The sequence below is a fragment of the Mytilus californianus genome, unplaced genomic scaffold (genome assembly GCF_021869535.1).
Source record: "Mytilus californianus isolate M0D057914Y unplaced genomic scaffold, xbMytCali1.0.p SCAF_6, whole genome shotgun sequence".
Classification (NCBI taxonomy): Eukaryota; Metazoa; Mollusca; class Bivalvia; order Mytilida; family Mytilidae; genus Mytilus; species Mytilus californianus.
Genome location: NW_026262712.1, coordinates 55,518,162 through 55,539,369, shown reverse-complemented (window position 1 = coordinate 55,539,369; position 21,208 = coordinate 55,518,162). Strand labels below are relative to the sequence as shown.

General features: G+C 32.0%; 2 protein-coding genes and 1 long non-coding RNA gene across 11 annotated transcripts in view; 1 reads left to right on the top strand and 2 right to left on the bottom strand.

Annotated features, from left to right (window-relative positions):
- LOC127705711 (uncharacterized) overlaps positions 1-21,208 on the bottom strand; it is a 106,841-nt gene that overhangs the window by 41,172 nt on the left and 44,461 nt on the right. The gene's annotated exons all lie outside the window — the stretch shown is intronic.
- On the top strand, positions 160-19,558 carry LOC127705730 (uncharacterized). Its single transcript, XR_007983961.1, has 3 exons — positions 160-382; positions 8,442-8,535; positions 19,246-19,558. It is a non-coding gene; the product is annotated as an uncharacterized LOC127705730 (long non-coding RNA).
- Positions 7,145-19,784, bottom strand: LOC127705700 (uncharacterized). Of its 9 annotated transcripts, none has more exons than XR_007983931.1 (4): positions 19,658-19,784; positions 14,334-14,401; positions 10,817-12,610; positions 7,145-8,279 (listed from the first exon to the last, which is right to left on the bottom strand). XR_007983931.1 is itself a non-coding variant. In XM_052210071.1 (3 exons), exons 2-3 carry the CDS (start codon positions 14,370-14,372, stop codon positions 7,476-7,478), a joined length of 843 nt encoding a protein of 280 aa, XP_052066031.1. In that variant the 5' UTR covers positions 14,373-14,401; positions 19,658-19,779; the 3' UTR covers positions 7,145-7,475. The 9 variants fall into 9 exon arrangements, 4 of the variants coding, with proteins under 4 accessions (XP_052066031.1, XP_052066028.1, XP_052066029.1 ...); XR_007983933.1 differs by having other exon boundaries at positions 10,817-11,691; positions 19,658-19,783; XR_007983934.1 differs by having other exon boundaries at positions 10,817-11,212; positions 19,658-19,783.

The following is a 21,208-nucleotide window of genomic DNA, read 5'->3' as shown; positions in this document are numbered from 1 at the left end:
GTTTCCCAGAGAGAAGTTAGTTTATATATAAGTAACAGGAAGAGACCGCCTACTAGTAGCTTTTCTTCATTCCACCAATAGAAACAAGTTTGTCGCAAAATAACCAACCAATGAAAAATTAGAAATCTTAAATCTAAGCTAAGATTTTAAAATACTTACAGTATTATGTTTTGTCGTCTGGCATGCGCATGAAGTTATGGGGATTTTAAACCATGGCTGTCAAGTCTCGTTCAAGAGATTTTGAAGAAATTATCAAATTTGACTTTAGTATTCTCTTAGTGATGCTATGGACAAGTTGACTCGTATTTATGAAATAAATCGAAATTTAAAAGAATAAACGAACACATGGAGATAGGAATACCGATGTGTAAAGACTTTAACGGTAAGTTACTTTCGGTTAATTCGAAGAAATTGACGAATAAGAAACAATAATGTTTAATACAAAATGAAGTCAAAGAAAGAAGAAAGAAGAAGGGACTATAATGGTTGTCCCTGTTATAAGTTCCATCCTTCTAACAAAATGCTAGTTACCTAATACGATATAAACGGCGTCAGTAAATTTCTTATTGGTTTTCCTTACTGTCTCTCTATTGAAGGCGAAGTCGAGTGCAAAAGCAGGTTAGAAAAGGCGAACAAACTTGCTACTCTTCTTCATAAGAAATTAGTGAGTGTCTATTAAAGTGATGAACACTGGTTTCAAAGAAATCCGCATAAATAAAAATAGTCACACATATGATTATGCACATGATCAATGAAAAGACATTTTTACTTGTTTTTTGGCAAATATTTGATTCTATAAATTTCCGTGCATATAATTGCTGTTATCGCTATTTTGTGTTTTTTTCCTTTGATCTTTTTTGTGATAATTTTTCATATCATGCTACTCCCTTCAGATAGAAAATTATCGTCAGAAACTAAGGACGCACGTGACGTTGTCAATGTAAACATCAACGACGCAAAAAAAGCGATAAACATATTATCAATGGAAACTCTAGTCTAAAAATGTATAGAATCAAAGACAAAGTCGACGAATGAAAAAGACTTTATTTAAAAATCTTATAAATTAGTTCGCATGATCTATAACATTAAGTGTTGAAAGGTCGTTAATCTAGAATTATTAGAATTATTAACTAAGGTCCATCAGCCAATAGTACACGAACATTCAGGACGGTAATATGTTATACGTTATTTAGATCAATTAAAAAAAAAACAAATCCGTAACTTCACGTTATAAATCTAATGATTCACCAGGAAGCAAAAAAGATACGTAACCATAGTTACTCTGGTAAATTATTGTAAATTATTGCAATAATTGATAGAGAGGACGTATGATTGCCAATAACAGAGACCAAATAATGTCGATATTAGCAACTATAGGTCGTCGAACAGCCTTCAACAATGAGCAAAACGGGCCGCGAATGGCAAATTGTGAAAACTTTATCAATTTATTGCGTCCGAAGCACTTTTCCGGATTTACTTTCGTCAGGTGGGAAAAACAAAAGTAGATTTCACCTGTTGGTATTCTAGCTTATTGCATTTTTGTTGTTATTTAACGAATATAATTTTTAGCTATCCCAGATCAGAATTTTCATTTTCAATTCCCGTCTGACACCCTTATCCTCCATCCTATCCACACCGACCCCGTGCGAAGTATTAAATAGTCGTCCGTTTAAGATAAACAATAAACGGGGAGGGGGAGCATATACCACAGACAGCAACCGACGACAATTTGCTCTAATTTTGGGATCAAAAATTAATACGGAGAGAGCAGGAATTAATCCAGTTTTGTTAAAATCTAAGCACTGTGTGTTTTGTCGGCCATTTCATAAATTTATTAACCAGGACTTAAAGAAGTTTATCAAAACTTGTATTGTTTTTCTCAATAACTATTTATTTTACTTCAACTTGTCCAAACTTTTAAAGAAAACAATCGCCGTGAAAAAAAAAGAGGCCGTGAAATGTCTATCATCTCTTCATGATAAGTATGTTGTTGTTCCTGCGGACAAAGCTTCAAATAATATTGTCTTTATATGTAAATCGTATTACTACGAATGTCTTGTAAAAGAATTAGGAATAAATGAGCACTCAGGTAATCCCACATACAAAGACATATCATTTGACAAGGATGAGATTTTAGCAAATCATAAGTCCTTCATGGCTTCAATGAACATTACATTGAACACCAAATCGGAGGACTTACCTTTTTTGTATTGGATACCTAAGCTCCACAAAATTCCTTACAAACAACGGTACATTGCCGGCTCATCTGCATGTTCCACTAAAGAATTGTCCATTAGATTGACTAAAATTCTGTCCGCAGTGAAAGAGGGTCTTCAGAAATACTGTGAAACTGTTTACTCGCGTAGTGGTATTAACCATATGTGGATTCTTAAAAATTCTAAAGAACTTCTAGATAATTTTAAATCTCGGTCTTTTTCTGAGATTAGTTCTATCAAAACTTTTGATTTTTCAACCCTGTATACCACCATTCCCCATGTGAAATTGAAAAATCGCTTGAAAGAAATAATCCACAATGCCTTTCATCATAAAAATGGTAGCATACGCTATAAATTTATTACTTTGGGATATCATAAGGCATATTTTGTTAATAGTGAACAAAAGGGTAAAACATGCTACACAGAAGAACAAGTGATCAGTATGCTGGAGTTTCTTATCGACAACATATTTGTTGAATTTGGAGGTAGACTTTTTCAACAAATTGTCGGCATTCCTATGGGAACGAACTGTGCGCCTCTCCTTGCCGACCTCTTCTTATTTTCATATGAATCGGAGTTCCTTCAGACACTTGTCAAAAACAAGAAGATCAAAGAAGCCAGATTATTTAATTTCACTTTTAGATATATTGATGATGTTCTTTCCATTAACAATCCGAACTTTTCTGATTGGGTTCCATTAATATATCCCCCAGAACTAGAAATTAAAGAAACAACAGACACGGCTTCCTCCGCCTCATTTTTAGACTTATATCTCGAATTTGACATACACAGTCATCTCAGTACCAGAATCTATGACAAACGAGACGATTTTAATTTTAAAATTATAAATTTCCCCCACCTTAGTAGCAATATACCAACTTCACCTGCATATGGGATATACATTTCCCAACTTATTCGATATTCAAGAGCTTGCAGCTCTTACTCAGACTTTGTAAAACGTCACCAGTGTCTGAGCAGAAAGTTGATGAACCAGGGGTATGTCAAAGAACGTCTCGTCCTTTTTCTAAAAAAGTTCATCGGAAGGTACCAAGACCTTGTTGATAAATATTCCGTATCAACTTCACAAACAATACATGATGGTCTTGAAGTATAGATTCTGCATACTGACGTTGTTTATCATCTTAACAACGTGTAATATTGTTCTTTCATTTGTCTTTGTTCTATTATTAATATTACTTTTACTGTTTGGTTTGTTTTCTGTGATATCCATTTGACGTGGCTAGGTACTTATACATCCCGTCAATGTGTTTGTATTATCTTTAATTTTTACTGGTGTGTTTTGTATATGCGACTTTTTGTGTTTCTGTGGTTCTTATAACGTGACTCTGTACTTTAAAATATCCCGTCATTATGTTATTGTTCTATTATATGTCATTATGTTATTGTTCTATTATAAATTTGAAAATACTTTGAACGACAAACGACAAATTTATTTTACTCGCGTAGTGGTATTTACCATATGTGGATTCTTAAGGGTTCTGAAGAACTTCTGGACAATTATAAATCTCGGTCTATTTCTGAAATTAATTCTAACATAACTTTTGATTTTTTAACCCTGTATACCAACATTCCCCATGTGAAATTATAAAATTGTTTTGAATAGACATTGAATGACAAACTTTTTTCTTATGTGACGTTTACATTTTCTGACGTCAGACACGCGAAGCAATGAATGTGGGTCTTAATTTGATAGATGCTTTTGTGCTTTTTTTGTAAATAATTGTTTGTTTTGATATTGTAACACAGTGATGACTGCTGTACCCATATTTTGACTATTTTATTTATAATGTCTGTTTTGTTCACGCATCGTTGTAAATATAACGAAATTTGATAAGACTGTCGTACAAGTGAGAGGTTTAGCGCTATAAAACCAGGTTCAATCCACCATTTTCTACATTTGAAAATGCCTGTACCAAGTCAGGAATATGACAGTTGTTGTCCATTTGTTTGATGTGTTTTGTCATTTGATTTTGCCATGTGATTAGGGACTTTCCGATTGAATTTTCCTCGGAGTTCAGTATTTTTGTGATTTTACTTTTCGCATTAGTTCTCGACAAGAGAAATTTTATTATCGGTACCACTTCACAATGTTATTAATCATTTGTGTAATCCTCTAAAACCAAACTTGTAAAATTTAAATGAGTTCAAAAAGTTATAGTACTAAATTATTTTTGAAATCGATGCATTTTCAATACATTGTTTATGGAGGAAAGTCGAATTGCTATATTGTTTTTTTGGGAAATTCCTCCTTTAACAATCACACAAGATACTCTTTTGTTTACATTTTTCATAAATGTCAAGTCCAAAGAAAATATCGGTTTTCCAAATCAGCTAATAATATAATAAAATAGAGAATTGAAACGGGAGTATGCCAAAGAGACAACAATCCGACCAAAGATCAGAAAACAGACATAACAAAGCCTAGAGGTTCTTGACTTGGGACAGGCGCCAAAATGCGGAGGGGTTAAACATGTTCTGTGATATCTCATACTTCTAGCCAATGTGGAAAAAACAAACACACAGCAGTACGATCAGATCAAAAGAAGTCCGAGGCCGATGTTAGAATAGGCAACAGAAGAAACTAAGCATAATCATAATGATCAAAACAAAATGATAAAGGACTTCTAGCAGTTACTAAAATGCCAGCTGCAGACCTCAATTTAACAGATCCAATAGTATGTCTCCATCGTATAGAAAATTAACCAAACCCCCCCCCCCGGTTAGTAATTTAGTATCATAAGTTACATGTATAAGAGAAGAATATAACCCGTATCATGCCAATAATTGCGTTTAGAATAAATGTGTTTATTTCGTATGCAAAGACCCTATATATGAGTGAATAAATATTAATTCCAAATATACCGTCTTAAGGTTGTTCCAAACATCTTGACTAAAATTAATTTGGCTATTGTAATTTTCATAAAATTTTGACAAAATATTTACTTTGACCCTTTGACAAAAATATAAAAATTTAAAAAAACTTGAACCACACACTTTATCGGAAAAATTTCATTGGATATATAGCAGTTTGACAAACACTAATTTTGATCATTGGGAAGCTTAATATTTCCTTAACAATAAAACGTGATCAAAACGTTCAGCTGATTTTTAAAGAATTATCTCCCTGCAGCGTTATGTACCACCTTAAATGACTTGACAACATTATCATAACTTTGTGGATAAGTCTTTTAAAAGGTCTGGGTAGCTTTTCAGGTTAATGACGACATGTTTGTGCTTTGATTAAATATAATCATAACATATGGGATGTGATATACCTGCACGCATAAGATGTCTGTTCGTTGACTTATACTTACGAATTATGTCCTTGTACCCATGATTAAATTAGATAAAACGTTTGACAAGTTTGTGATTTAGAAAACCCTGGTGCAATATTTTTTTAGTTATACAGAATTATTTTTCTCAATAAGGTTCATCATAACCTTTTGGCTAATATGGCCTTAATTACACCACAAATTTTAATCTGAGTACAGATAAACCTGTGCACCTGGAAAAGTTTTAAGGCATGGCAGGAACTAAATAAGTAAATTTTAAATGCATTTTATGTTTCAGAAAATTAAAAACTTTTCTGGATTTTGCTATTAATTTTTTTTTTTTTATTCTTGCAGAAGGTGCCGGGGTAAAATTAGAGGTAGTTTGAATTACTTAACAAAGTAAAATGCCAAAGTGTAGTTTTAGAGAAAGGATATTTTGATGGGCTGTTTTAATTAAAAATGCAAAACGGCATATTAGCAAAGCAACATTTTCCTACTCTTACTTAAGTGGTCAAATCAGGGGGTTAAACAAAAAATACAAGACACATATTTTTTTTTTATTAAACTCAAATTTAAAAGGAGAAATACTGTCAATAATCAATGTCCCTTCTCAATCTCGTCTGTAAAATGCTCATCAAAAGCAACCCTATTTATAATTTGGTATGGCAGATGCACGTTTTGCATACATGAGACTCATTAGTGTTCACACCAAAACATGAAATGCCATTTCAAACTCAAAGTTGATGAGCACCTAAAACTAGGTACATGCCAAATGCAATGGCGATAAACAAATGTTAGTGTTTCTAATAATTCAACATTTTATAAACAATAAATTTGCAGAAATTAACATATCAATAACACTCCATGTCGACAGAACTATGCTGACTCCTGGACTGGTGAAACAACAGGTTATTTATTTGTAGTTAAGACTATTGGTATTGTTAACAATGTTAGGCCCATATGGATCATTCGAAACGAAATGTCCACAACTTTAAAAATTCGACATCTTAGAGGTGACATTTGAACTTCAATATCTGAGTTAAAAATTCGAGATTCAAAGTTCATAATCTGAATCAGACATTCCGATGAAATCTTTTCGTAATTGAATTGGATGTATTTTAGAAATAGGGAAACAAGAGGGTGACAGTGCCAAAGAGACAATCGAGATTGAACAGCTAACTTATTATGGAGCATATCTGATTACAAAAATTTCATTTCTTGATTTCGAATCACTTTTCTGAATTAGACTATTCCGGAAAACTTATATCCAATATTTATCAGAGGTACCAGGCTTATAATTTGATACGCCAGACGCGCGTTTCGTCTACAAAAGACTCATCAGTGACGCTCAGATCAAAATAGTTATAAAGGCAAACAAGTATAAAGTTGAAGAGCATTGAGGACCCAAAATTCCAAAATGTTATGCCATAGATTCCTATAGTGCATATACCTCAACCCCATAAGTCACCGAACTCAGTTAGTTTTCATACTAATTTAACTTGTATTTAACTTATGTATCGGATCAGTAACTTGATATATTGCTTCTGTGAAATTTGTTGTAAACATATTCAAAACTTTAGAACCAACAACAACAAAGGTATTGCACGAAAGCCTCCCATTTTTAAAAACGACAAATTCAGATAAAACTTTTTTTTTAATTATTCTAGTATGTACTGGAGCTAACTGTTCTTCGTCAAATATAATTCATTATAATTCAACTCATTGTTCAGGCCGTTTATCAAGAAATCGTTTAACGACCCTTGTTGTGTTTTGAAAGTCAGACTTTTTTTCTGCATTTATAAACGAAGAACTGCAGTAACTGCGCTTTCTCTTTGCTTTTTGTTTGTAAATTTGAATTCCAGAGTTAACACAATATATGCTTTTCTCATATTTGCAATGGTTGTTAAAGTTGTTTTTGGAATAAAACAAATTGTAAGAATTATCATCTGTATTGTTATTTTGAATTTCAGGACAAAACCATTTGTTCTTTATTACTGTTCTGGTTTATAATAATTTCTTGTTTGATACCATATTTGAAAATACATTCCCCTTCAACTTTCACATAAGCTGTTCCATCAATGTCTTCTACAAATATTTTTCCTTTTGCATCCTTAAACTTATCCTTCTTTTGAACTAAAATTGTTCTTATTGGTGCTCTGTATTCCATCAGATATCTGTTATTTTTTCTTTCATAGAACGTAACTATAACTTCTCCTTTTACTGCAACATTAGTTGTAAAAGTATAAGAGCTTTGCTTTTCTGTTATTTGGAGTTTTGCAGTAAGCATAGATTGCTTTTCGACTAACAACACACCTTCTGCCGACCAAGTCATTGTTCTTTGATCTTCATTTGCCAACGTATTTTCAACTGAGAAACCTTTAGAAAAACCAGCTGTTGTCCCCACTATATCGGCAGGTGCAGACAGTGTCAGGCCAACATTGAAGCCAGTTGTATAACCTTTCGTTATTGAACTCTTGCATGTTCCTGTGGTCTGTTGTTCAGTTTTCAAAGAATGGTGTTGCACTTGGTTGCTATTATTTTTGAATACTGATTCAAATAGAATATTTGATTCATATTGAACTGTTCCGGGATCTGAATATTTAAGTTTCGTTGGAATGAATTTTACACCTGTCCAATCAAAATCTAATCGAACCTTTTTTACTGCCGTTGGAAAATCCTTTTGTCTACTATCGCTATACCTTTTCCAGGCCGATTCTTTAACAACGTTTTGTAGGTCGACTATATTTTTGGATATTCCTCCTGTGGCAGTCTAAATAGTAAAGATATATATGTTACAGTACAAATTTGAATTTAGCATGATGTTTATCCTCCCAGTTCAAGTTGGAATTCCAATTTGTACTAGTAGAATAGAAATTCTGACTAATACTTACTAGAATTATGTACAAATCAAATTTTCAAGTATCTATTGTAGAAATTGGAATATCCAGATTTGTACTACATGTAATAGGAGGATCCTTGATTGTACTCAATTTCTAGTAGGATTCAGGATAATACTAAACACAATAGTAAGTATGATTCTGGATTTGACTTACTTTTTTTGTATTATTTATAAATTTATTGATGCACTTGATAAGTAGAGAAACATATCGATTTTGAGACATAACTGAAAATAGAACATGTTCTTAGTAAAATTTAGTATCGAAAGACATCATTAACATAAATGAATTAATTTGTACATGATAGACAAGATTTTAAATAAGTAACAAAATTTTGGTTTTGGTAGAGAATGTCCGGATAATTATTTAAAAATTTAACATTTAAGTGTTTCATATAGGTATCGGCATCTTTAATTTGATTTAAACTTAACGTACTCCATATGAACTTATGGTATTGTATTTTTTGGTAAACATTTGAAGACTTTTTGAAAAATGCTCTGCTGTGAAATGAATTCATAGGAATGATTTGAGTATATCGGTTCCGTTATAAAGAAAACAATAGTTCTTGTATTGTGTCTTTTTTAGTACCCACCTAGTGCAATCAAAGATCCTACTAGTATAAATAAGGGTTTTCAAATGTTATCCAGGAGATATTTGAATTTTTAAGAAAAGTACTGGATAATAATACGTATTAATCAGAATTTCAATTTCTACTAGTAGATATTGGAATTGCGATTTGTTTTAATATAATTCTTGATCCATTTTGGAATGTTACATATATATGGAAAGTACAATGATTCAAATTTGAAATAAATACAACTTTTATTTAGTAATACAGCCCTGGAGAAAGCCATTAACATGGCATGGGATTAATCTTTTAAATCTCTGTAAAATTTTAGATTTATTTTAGAGTTCATTTATTGAGAATTTACATGCAAAACGTAGTTGTCTGAATTCCGTATTCACAACACTCGTGACAAAAGTTTGAGAAGCAAATGAAATTACAAACTCCAAAGGGCTTCTTTCGCTATCTCTGTCACGAAATTGATAGCATCTAGCAAAAAGCAAAATAAAATTGGATAACAATTATCGTTCAGTGGGCAATGGTTCTTTTGACTTTAGCCATGTTGACCTATTTTATATCTTGTTTTTGTTGATCTTATTTCTCTTCCCACATGTTCAACAAAGTTTCCAAATAAAAACACAAATATGTATAAAAACCATCATGTAAGGCTATTATTCCTATAATGAGTCGACTGACTTATGGCAATTTTTTCTGCTGATATTTATTTGTATGCAGTTCATCACTCTTCACTATAGTTTTGCTCCCAAAAAATGAAATTGGTAAACATCGTATTTAAAGTTAAACAACTGACGAGTACGACCATGTTGTCTTGTTAGCACAGTCTTCCTGATAATCCACCAGCCTTAGTTTCCGCATTCAACACAAATATGAGTAAACGTTTGGTACCATTAAAACGTTTAATCCCGCTGCAAATGTTTGCACCTGTCCTAAGTCAGGAATCTGATGTACAGTAGTTGTCGTCTGTTTATGTAGTGCATACGTGTTTCTCGTTTCTCATTTTTATATAGATTAGGCCGTTGGTTTTCCCGTTTGAATGGTTTTACACTAGTAATTTTTGGGGCCCTTTATAGCTTGCTGTTCGGTGTGAGCCAAGGCTCCGTGTTGAAGGCCGTACCTTGACCTATAATGGTTTACTTTTATAAATTGTTACTTGGATGGAGAGTTGTCTCATTGGCACTCATACCACATCTTCAATATAAAATCATCAATTCAAGACAATAAGTCATTACATGTCGGAAATTTGAGACCCCCAAGCTATTCAAATTCGTACTTTATTTTGTCTTAACAAATTGTTATTCTAGCGTCACTGATGGATTACATGTTTTTATATGAGCGTCACTGATGTGTCTAACGTAGAAGAAACGCGAGCCTAAACTTAAAAAATTAGATATTTACACATTAGTCCAGTAGTTTCAGAGAGAAGTATATTTTTGTAAACGTTAATAGACGACGGACGCAAAATGATTACAACAGATTACTTATACCTTGATATAGAGACTATAATAATTCAAAAAGAATCTCAATTAACTAACAACAATTATTCAATGTCACGTTCTGCTGAAAGAGCCATAATCATATTTGTGTGCGCCTTACTAAAAGTTGTGTCCTACAATTAAAATCTCAGCAAAGATACAAGGATGTCAGACACGGGTTTCGTCTTCATTAGACTCATTATTGGCGCTTAAACAAAACCATTAGACGTCCATATCAAAAACGAAGTTAAATGTCATCAAACACCGAAGGATTCGAAAAGTAATGCCAAATACTTAAATAACCTGGGGGAAAACAATTGATTACGACTGATTTATCGATTGTGTTGATTACCTTTAACGACAGTTTGACTGCATCTTGATTACAATGACGAGTCATGCATCCCTATGAAGGGAATATAACCCTGTCAACGCAGCAGTTTTGGATCATTTGGAGTTCATGTTATTCCCAAAGGTGAATTCCTTCTGGTAATAGGATCAACTAACACCGATCTAAACATCCGCTCTGCAGGATTCTTTATAACCATTGCAATCAACCGGACCAGGATTCTTCTTTATCTATGAATGTACGCATCACTGAGAAAACTTACAACCATACTAATAGCCTGATACTTAGTACGCCTCTCTGAATATATAGAGCTGTTTTTTGTATAAGTGAATAAGGTACTGCAATGCCATATGGTTGTAATGATAACATCTAAGGTGTAGGAAATTTGTCTAGTCCAGCCTGCTGCAATGAAAATGTATTGAGTTTATTCACCAGTAAATAAAGATCCAAACGTAGTCATCGTCAAAAACATTTTCATCGTTCAAACGTTAAAAAGTCTTCCAAATCCAGATCACTCCATGGGAGATTTGATGCCCTTTGTTTACATTATATAACATTCTATTTTCACTGCTTGTAAACGTTTGAAACTGTTTAAGATATTATGCCTTAGACAAAGGATGCATAGATATGTTTTCCCAATATACAAACTAGCAAGTCTAATTTGTGATGTAGCTATTTTCCGTTTATTAAACCAGTACGATCTAAACAATTGCACGTTGAAATTAGGAAGTTCCTTTCAATTCCGTTTTCAAATAAAGATATAGATGCTTTCAACATCAGCAACGTTCTTCATCACAAAGAAGTAATATCTAAAATTCCGCTTTATCTTCAAAATAATTCTGTTCCTATTGTCTCCTATAGTTACACCAAAACCATTGCACCTGAAATATTTGATAATAAACAAGCATTGCCAGATCTTGATTTAGAAGAATATTTTTAAAACCTTCTTACATGTGACTTCCCACTCTCTGTATATTTAGAAGCCCTCTGGCCATGTAATTACTGGTGATCTAAATATAATTCAACATGCAAATCTCCTGAAGATGATATCTCATGGTTCCGAATTTAGAGAGCCACAGCACATCATTTTGAATATATCTTTAACGTAATAACGGATTTCGTTGAGGATTACACCAGAGCATGGGCAAAATGAGAAAAGATTAAACTAGACAATCTGTCAGAATGGGGTAAAACAATTAGTCGTTGATCAAACGAAGAATCCATAAGTTGAAAATCTGTATAAATGTTCGCTCGCTACACTGTCGGCTTATCTGCATGTTCTGCAAATGCAATGTCCGTTTGATTAACAAATATTTTGTCCGCTGTTAAAGAGAGGTTACAGAAATACTGTTACACTGTTTACTCGCATAGTGGCATTAACCATATGTGGATTCTTAAGGCTTCAAAAGAACGTCTGGAAAATATAACATCTCGATCATTTTCCGAAATAAAATATATTGAAACCTTCGATGTTTCCACACTTTACACCAACATATCACGTGAAAAATTAAACACTCGTCTTAACGAAATAATCGACAATGCTTTCCTTCCTAAAAATGATACCATACACTACAATTTCTTTGTTTTGTGATATAATTCTACATATGTTGTTGAAATTAAGCCCGAAAAAAAGACCTTCTACACTGAACAACAAGAGATCTGTAGGCTCATTCACAACATATTTGTTGAATGTGTAGGTAAACTTTTCTAACAGGTTGTACCATTTCCATGGGAACCAACTGGCCACCTCTCCTGGTCGACTTTTTCTTATTTGCATATAAGTATGAGTTCCGTCAGACACTTGTAAAAAACAAGAATATCAAATAAGCTATATTATTTCACAAGCAGGTATATTGATTATGATCTTTCCATTAATACTCCAAATTTTTCTGATTGGGTCCCATTAATATATCATCCTGCATTAGAGATGAAAGAAACTAGAGGTACAACGTCCTCCGCATCATTTCTACACATTAATCTCGAATGTAACAGCAATGGTCATCTCAGTACCAGAATCTATGACAAATGAGACGATTTCAATTTTGAAATTATAAATTTTCCTCACTTTAGCAGCCATATTCCAACTTCACCCGCGTATGGAGTATACATTTCTCAACTCATACGATAGTCAAGAGCTTGCAGCTGCTACTCAGACTTTGGAAAACTTCATCGGCGTCTAAGCAAAATATTAATGAGCCAGGGTTTTGTCAAAGAACATGTCGTCCTTTTTTCTCAAAAAGGAAAAGAGATATTGAAACACATAAAAGTCAACATCTTACATATGTTTCTACGTCTTCTTTACTGCAACAGCGCCCCATTTTTGAAACTGGCTATGTACAAAAAGTTCATCAGAAAGTACAAACATCTAATAGATAAATACTCAGTGTCTTCTTCACAAATAGTACAAGATCGTTTTGAGTTATAGATTCGTGATGCTGAAGTAGTGTATCTTTTTATTTTACTTTATTTTCCCCGTTATTTGTCTTCGTGTTATTATGTTTCTTCTTGTCGTATGAGTTTTTACGTGACCCGGTATTTATGCATCCCTACATTGGGATTTTGACTTTTAAACTTTGGGCATTCCTAGTGCAGGTGTGTCCAGAGGAGCGATTGGGACATAACGGATGTTTACAGCGTTGGTTTTAATTTGTTTATCCTTGTATTTACATTAACCTTATTTCTAGTTTATCGAAAAAATGTATGCTATATAAGGTAAAGTCTATCATCCACAAAAAGTGTTGACGTCATTGTCAAATTTACGTCACTGATGAGTATTTTGTAGACGAAACGCGCGTCAGACGGACACACTTTTAATTCTGCCATCTATGATGAGTTTATGATTATCTACTTCACCTTTTTTGTTGGTGTCTTTTTTTAATTAATGAGTATGTCTGTGATGTATGTTTACAAAGTTTTTGAAAATTTGAACCCAATTTTTGTCTCATTAACCTATTATGTCTATTTGGGTTGCTTACCCAATTTGGTCAATACAACGTAACTATAAACAACTGCAATGCAAGTAAGTGGTTAAGCTAGCTAGAAAAACCAAGTGTAACCCACCATTTTCTTCCGAAAATGCCTGTACCAAGTCAGGAATATGACAGTGGTTTATCACTTGTTCCGTGATTGATGGCGTTTGATTTTGTCAGTTTTTATGGACTTCCTCTTTTTGAATTTGACTTAATCTAGTTACAACTATAAAACAACGACGAACTACTGTTGCGCTTATCAAATACAATAATATTTGTTTATCAACTGCAAATTTAAAACAAAAACAAAATGTGTCATTAAATAATGGAAAGACCAAAATATTGGCTACTTAGCGGTAGTAAAAATGAAATCATTTGATATCACAATAAATCACCTTACATGAATAATGTTTTTAAATTGATATGATGAACAACTATAACATCAATGTTAAACTCAACTTATAGACAACATTTTGCATCTTCATACCTATACATCTACCACTTTCTCTTACAAGGAAAAGAGATATTGAAACACATAAAAGTCAACATCTTACATATGTTTCTACGTCTTCTTTACTGCAACAGCGCCCCATTTTTGAAACTGGCTATGTACAAATGAAATCTGAAAAATATCACAAAGTAGAACAGGTAGGAAAAAAATATGGCATATATAAAAATGTAAAAAAATCGTATGGATTGAAAATATGATTACGTCCTACAAAAATTAAAACTAAGCAATATTTGTCTTTCTCTTTTGAAACATAAGAATCATGTTCCTTGATATGTTATCAAAAATAGAAATATAAATACTAGTAATGTGATCAAAATTGTTAACTAAACAGTTGCGCTTGTGCATTACCCTGTTCCTTTTCTGTTGAATGTGAATTTGTACTTCGAATACTACATATCATATTCAACGGACACCTGTGAGCTGAATGTGAAACCTTTCTCATTTGTATTGCCGATGTTATTGGGCTTGTCTTTTCAATTCGAATTCATCATATGAAAAATATGGCGATTTGAATGATCAAACCTGATATATTTTCTACACATTGTGTTCATTTGTGACCCTCTTCTGGCAAAACTAACATATTTGTAATGTTAAATGTTTGTCATCAAACAGATACTAGATAACAAATAATAACTCTTTAACTAACAATATCACGTATCTTTTCTGCATATGGGACTGGCGTTCACAGATTTCCGAACACTGTAGTAATTTCTAGATACTGAAACTCTAGTTTGTTTTTTTTAATATGAAAATAGATATATTTACCTGGTGGAATAATTTTTCATAAAATCAAATAAATGCATATTTAGGACATGAACAAATTAGAATTGAAACAGCTGTTATTATTGTTGTCTCGTGTAAGCCTAATCGATCAGAGTGTTGGGTGTCATGTTATCGGCTGGGTCACCGCAAAAGCTGATTGACTCAGTATTATAGTGATGTACAACATGCATGATATGCCTGCAAAGGGACTATTGATTATAGCTTGACTCTAAGTTTTTGTCTAGTACACAGCCGGACAGTTTGTCTTTATTGTTGTATCAATTATATTAATGAGTACATGAAGTTAAAATATCCATTCGCCTATTCATAATTCAAAACACGGTTTGCAATCATATTTTGTACAATGCGAGCGCCAGCTCACATGCCAATTTCATTCTGCACTATTTAGACGTTCCTTATTGCAAACTACTTTGAAGTACAGTCACCAATATTAGAGTAAGGAAAGGTTAATGTTTTCTCAGTAACTGTGGACATTTTTTTAAAACGGTATTGTTATACTTGAATTTCATTTACATTTGTATTAATTGTCTTTTTCACGAGTACTAAATATACAATGTTTTTCTTAAAACATGTTTAAAACATTCTTTGGCAGTACCTTTTGTAACAGAGATGCGAAAGATACCAAAGGGACACTCAAATCATCAGTTGAAATCAACTTGCAATGGCAAGTCATCAGATCAACTAAAAACGTACAAAAGTCAATATTAATAATGGCCATTCACCTGTGTCACAATGAATGTACGAATTTTTTTTATTGTAGATAACATAACTTAGGAAAGCAAATCTTTTGCGACAAAACTAGTAAAAAAAGAAACCTACATTTAAAATCTTTAATGCATTAATTTTAAATAGTATATAAATAAATCTTGATAATGTTGCCAAATGTATATTCTAAAATAGAATATATATTACACATTTTCATATTATCTGCCTCGGAACTAATTTCCGAATAACAATCTTGCTCTAGTAACAACATATCTGTTCGTGTAAAACCTTAGCCCTTATCTACAAAATGATGACAAGGTTTTGTAATGAGACTATTTTGACAGTACGTGCAATATGCGCTAAATTTGAGAGGTTTTAGGTCCTGACGCAAGCTCGTTAAAAAAACAATAATACAAATAATGATGTGTAGCATATCACTTTCTTTCAAACACCCAAAATGTTTTGTAATACTGTTTGAATTTCGAATTTGAGGGACAAACTAACGACCTTATCATACCTTCTCTTTTTCGAAAATCAGAATTAATGACTTTGAAAACGTTATAAATAATTTACAGACCAGTGGCAGGTGAATGCTAAAAATAATGGACATAAGAACTGTTAATAAAAATAAGATGTGGGGAATATTAAATGAAACTGCAACAAAACGACACAAACACCAAAAATACATTAACCGGTATAAATGCAGTCTCCAACAGTTGACAGCTGCCTGTTTAATCATTGTCGTTTGCAGTCTAAACAATTTGAAAAAAAAATAACCTTATTTTGCACCATTATTTCAAGAATACCACGATATCAAACGCAATCAGTAACAAAGGAAACATTTGGGATATATCACTAAAGAGGATAAATTAAAGAACCACATTTAACTAACTAATACAGAAGGTTTACAAATACTCCGAGTTCATTTAAGAAAATATTGTATTTTAATTATTTCAACATAAATTGTGTACCTTAGTTTGACAGCTATAAAGAACTTGTCATGCAAATCAATATATTTTTGTTATACAATGATTAAATACTTTGGTTTCATATCTTTTGAAAAAAATAAAGAAGCATTTTATTTTTCCTACTCAACACCATTTTATAAATATGTTGACATATTCAGTGTTATATTAGATTTCAAGATCAATACAAGTTTAAAATACCCCTTCGGTGTTTCGAGAAGTCGTTGATAAAGGTTTAAGTTTCAAACACACTTGTTCGATTTTGAAATGATATACATGACATTCTGATTTGAAATGTTCTTTATATGGAAATTAACAGATCCTACTATTTTACCAGATAGTTAAGATAAATGAGTAAGAATGAAACGTTTTACATAGCTCTATATTATGAACTAGCATTACATCTGTTGATGGGTGCCTGACATTACTTTTTATTTTTGAATTAGTCCCTACTTAATCATCAAGTCACCCACGCAGCAATATTTTATAGCACAGTCCTACCACCAAAGAAAGGCAGCGAATTTGCTGCGTTGAAATAAATGTTGCTGACTAACCTTCACTGGCAACAATAAGGAACGATAAGTTGTACAAGGGTATCTTAATTGCTACTCAAGTCAGATGGACTGTAGCTGTGTACATATGTATTATTTCAATTATTGTTGTATCATCTTCTCTTGTCTTTTAGAATGCACTTTAGAATCAAGATACAAAGAAAAAGAGACATTTCCGTCGTATTTGCATTGTTCTTTAAAAACTTGTCTGAACATTATTGTCTTCATAATTATTGATTAATATATTTAAAGTAACTTTTAGGCGTATTTTGTATCGTGTTTTATTGGTAGTGTTTTACATTCATCAAGCACTTTATATAGACATGGATTCAAATTGATTCGTTTAAACATTTACAGTACATTAAAATGTATTTGTTTACGTTTGGTCGCTTCTCGTGTTACCAACATTTCCTTATTAACGTGTTACTCTTCTTTTCAACGCTTACCAACCCTTACTTGTTTCAATACAAATGAAACTCTTTCATTCGGTAAAATATTTTGAATATGTTGACACTTTTATTATTTCTCACACATAGTTTTAAACAGTCAAGCTTTCTTTAAATTTATTTCATACAAATATTTAGAGAGGTATATTTCTGGATCAAAATAATTTCTTACCAATTTTCTGTTTTTTTTGTTTTTTTTTAAGGTATATGTACCTGGCGACTCTTGATTATCATAGTTTCTATTAAATATTTCAATGAGGATAATGTTTCATTGCTTATGTGAGGCTGTGAATAAGAGTTTTGCACGTGGCGATTCCAATCTTAATTGACTAGAATTGTCAGTATTCCTGCTGAAGGTATGTGGTTCTCTCTTGACACATCAGCTTCCTCAACCGATAAAAACTTACCGCGACTATATAGTCAATAGTGATGAAAGAATCGTTTTGAAAACAAAAACTCAATCAGTCAATCATTGCTTATGCGACAAAAGATGTAAATGCTGAGGACGATGAATATACAGATGTTACTGTACTCCCTCCAAAAATTAGGAACTTTTAATATCATAATTCATTAGTCTGTAAACGTTGAGCTCACACGATACAGAGATTAAGTGATATGATGTATAAATGTCTAGTTAATAAATAAATGGTAAAAGTATTTCAACTTCAATGTTTAGTACAGTTTAAAAAACAATTATATGACATTTGAACCATGACTCGATGTGAATGATTCAATGACAAACATGACATGACAAACACTGCCAATTCTTTAAGATAAAGTATGACTATAAAAATTACCTTGATTATACCAAATATCACTTAAACCTATATAATACGTCCTGTATATCATTTTTCTAAATTTAGTTTTTTTTTTTTAATTTAATACTACCAGATTCTACAACAGAAGTTCATGATAATTTACCAAAATTACAGATATACATGATTTTGTTTTATGCAATCCGAACCTTTTTTTTAAACACGATGACATTTTACATTCTGAAACGTTCAAATCCACGTAATCGGAGTCATAAAAGTAATATGGCTGATAGATATTCACAAGTTAAATACACCTAAGATACCACACGGTTTGGTCTCTTATTAAATCAATTGCATTCTTTTTAAACATTGTTTTCGTCAAGTGAATCAGGCCTGAACAATGTGATAACATTAACTACATAGTATATGATGTTAATGTCTTAATTATCGATGGCAGTAAAATCTTTGGCAACTTTTAAAAGAATACCAGATCAATTTTCATGTGAATGACGCGTTTTGGAATATATCTGTCAACAATTTCTAAAAGTTTGTATATCATCGAAATACAAAATGTGTAACAAGCAAACAAAATAATAAAAGTGAGAGAGACTAACTAAGATTATTTACAGCACGTTTGAATTTAAAATGTATGTGATTTATATATACTTACATACTAGGTGTACCAGAATGTTTAGCAATCATAGATATGACAGACTTATACACTAATAAAATAAAATCTATATTTTGTAGGAACCATTAACCAGATTGTAAGATCTATACGTTTTTCCCGACAGAAGATAGAAGAGTTATGCTGAAATATTTGCATTCTAATTTCTGAATGACTTAAGTCAATTATTGACGATGCCATGTTGTAGAGATTCCTCAAACAACTTTAAGCATTCAATAAAGCACTAATGAAGCATTGTTTTTATAAATAGAAGCAGTACTGTTGTTGATGTATACAACTCAGTGGTAGAAGTTCGTATCAAACATCAAAACTAAATATAGTAAGAGAAGTTAAATATTTAACTAATGTTTTCTTAATAAAACAATAATAAAGTTTTGTGTTTGTTTGTTTTCCACATTAATGAAACAAAACCTATAAATTGATATATATGTATATCCGTCTTTACTAAATAAGTATATATTCAAAACATCTTACATGTACTGTTGTTAATCTCGGTAGAAATAACTATCCAAATTTGATCATATTCATGACGTTAAATACAACTACAACATAAGATATAAACCCTTCGTTAATAAACCAGAGTTATATCAAAACCTGTTTTTATTGGTCACTAGGAACCACGTGTTATAAAGATTAATTTCGATAGTGTACCTACATATATACATATGAAAGTTTTGAAGTATTATGTTCAAGAAAATTATACAATGTCAATTAGATATGTGCCTAAGTTATTTTTTTTGGCGGTTAAGACATGTTCCCAGAATCAGTAAAATCATTCGCCAATACATTAATAATACATTTGCGAATATTTTTGAATTTATATAATATATACCATAGCAAAGTTGTTACCATTTTTTTTTTTAAGATTTCCATTGATGAACCAAAGACATGACTTGTTATAGCAATATCCACTTAAGTTTATAGATGCGTAATTTATAAATCCGTACTACAATATTGGGACTACTAAGAGCTTACGATATATCCTTCAATGAATAATGAGATGTGAAGTCAGAACATAATTCTTAGGTTCTATGCAGAGGATTTTGTGATTGGCAAGTGTATGCATGCACAATACATTTGCGCAAATCAAAACGAATCTCGAAAATATGTGTATCAATGTACAGAAACCATCACAGAAAGTGTTAAAAACCTAATGCCCCTATATACATACCTAAATAGAATAACATATGATATACATGTCTAGGGACTAGCACAAAAACTGTGGCGATATCAACTAGACTTTTAAACTCAAATATCCCCTTTTTATACTCGAACTGGGTAATGTCAAATGTATCGAAGGACAGCAAAAATAAGGTCATGAAACCTATTAACTATTTGATATTGTACAGTAGACACGTGCAGCAGTAAAACACACGGATTAAAACTGTGACAAAGATTCCTTGTATTTATTGAAAGTACATGTTAGCCCTAATTTATAGTAGTTTTTTAATATGAAACATATTTTGGTCATTTTTCAAATATAACCAATCGTTAGTAAGGCCGTTAATTTTCTAGTTTGAATGCTTTCAAATTTTGCCATGTCGTGCCTGTAATTGCTCACTATACGATAAATCTTCAGCATTTAGTACAATAGTAACATTGAACTCTGGTATAATATCATGCAGCAATTAACCAACTAAAACTGAATTGAAATGCATGTTTTTTTTCGTTTTTTTAAACCTGCTTAAAAAGAAATGAGCAGTCCTAAATTGTGCAGTTGGCACCGATGCTGATTTAATACAGCAACACTTTGAACAGTACCAGACGACATAATTATGTGCTATGTTCAAACTAAATTTGCAAAATTGTGTTTCAGTCTATATACGAATCATTTTATAGTAATTACATCTATCGAATAAAAAGAGATGAAAACACCATATGAAACAAGAGTATATTTTTATTAATTTCTCATTAACAAGACTTTCTTAAAAAAAAAGGAGCGAAATAATTTCTAAACTACTGTGCTTTATAAAGAACATTGACTAAAAAGGTTAGTGTGATGAACGTTAAGTTATGAAAAAAATG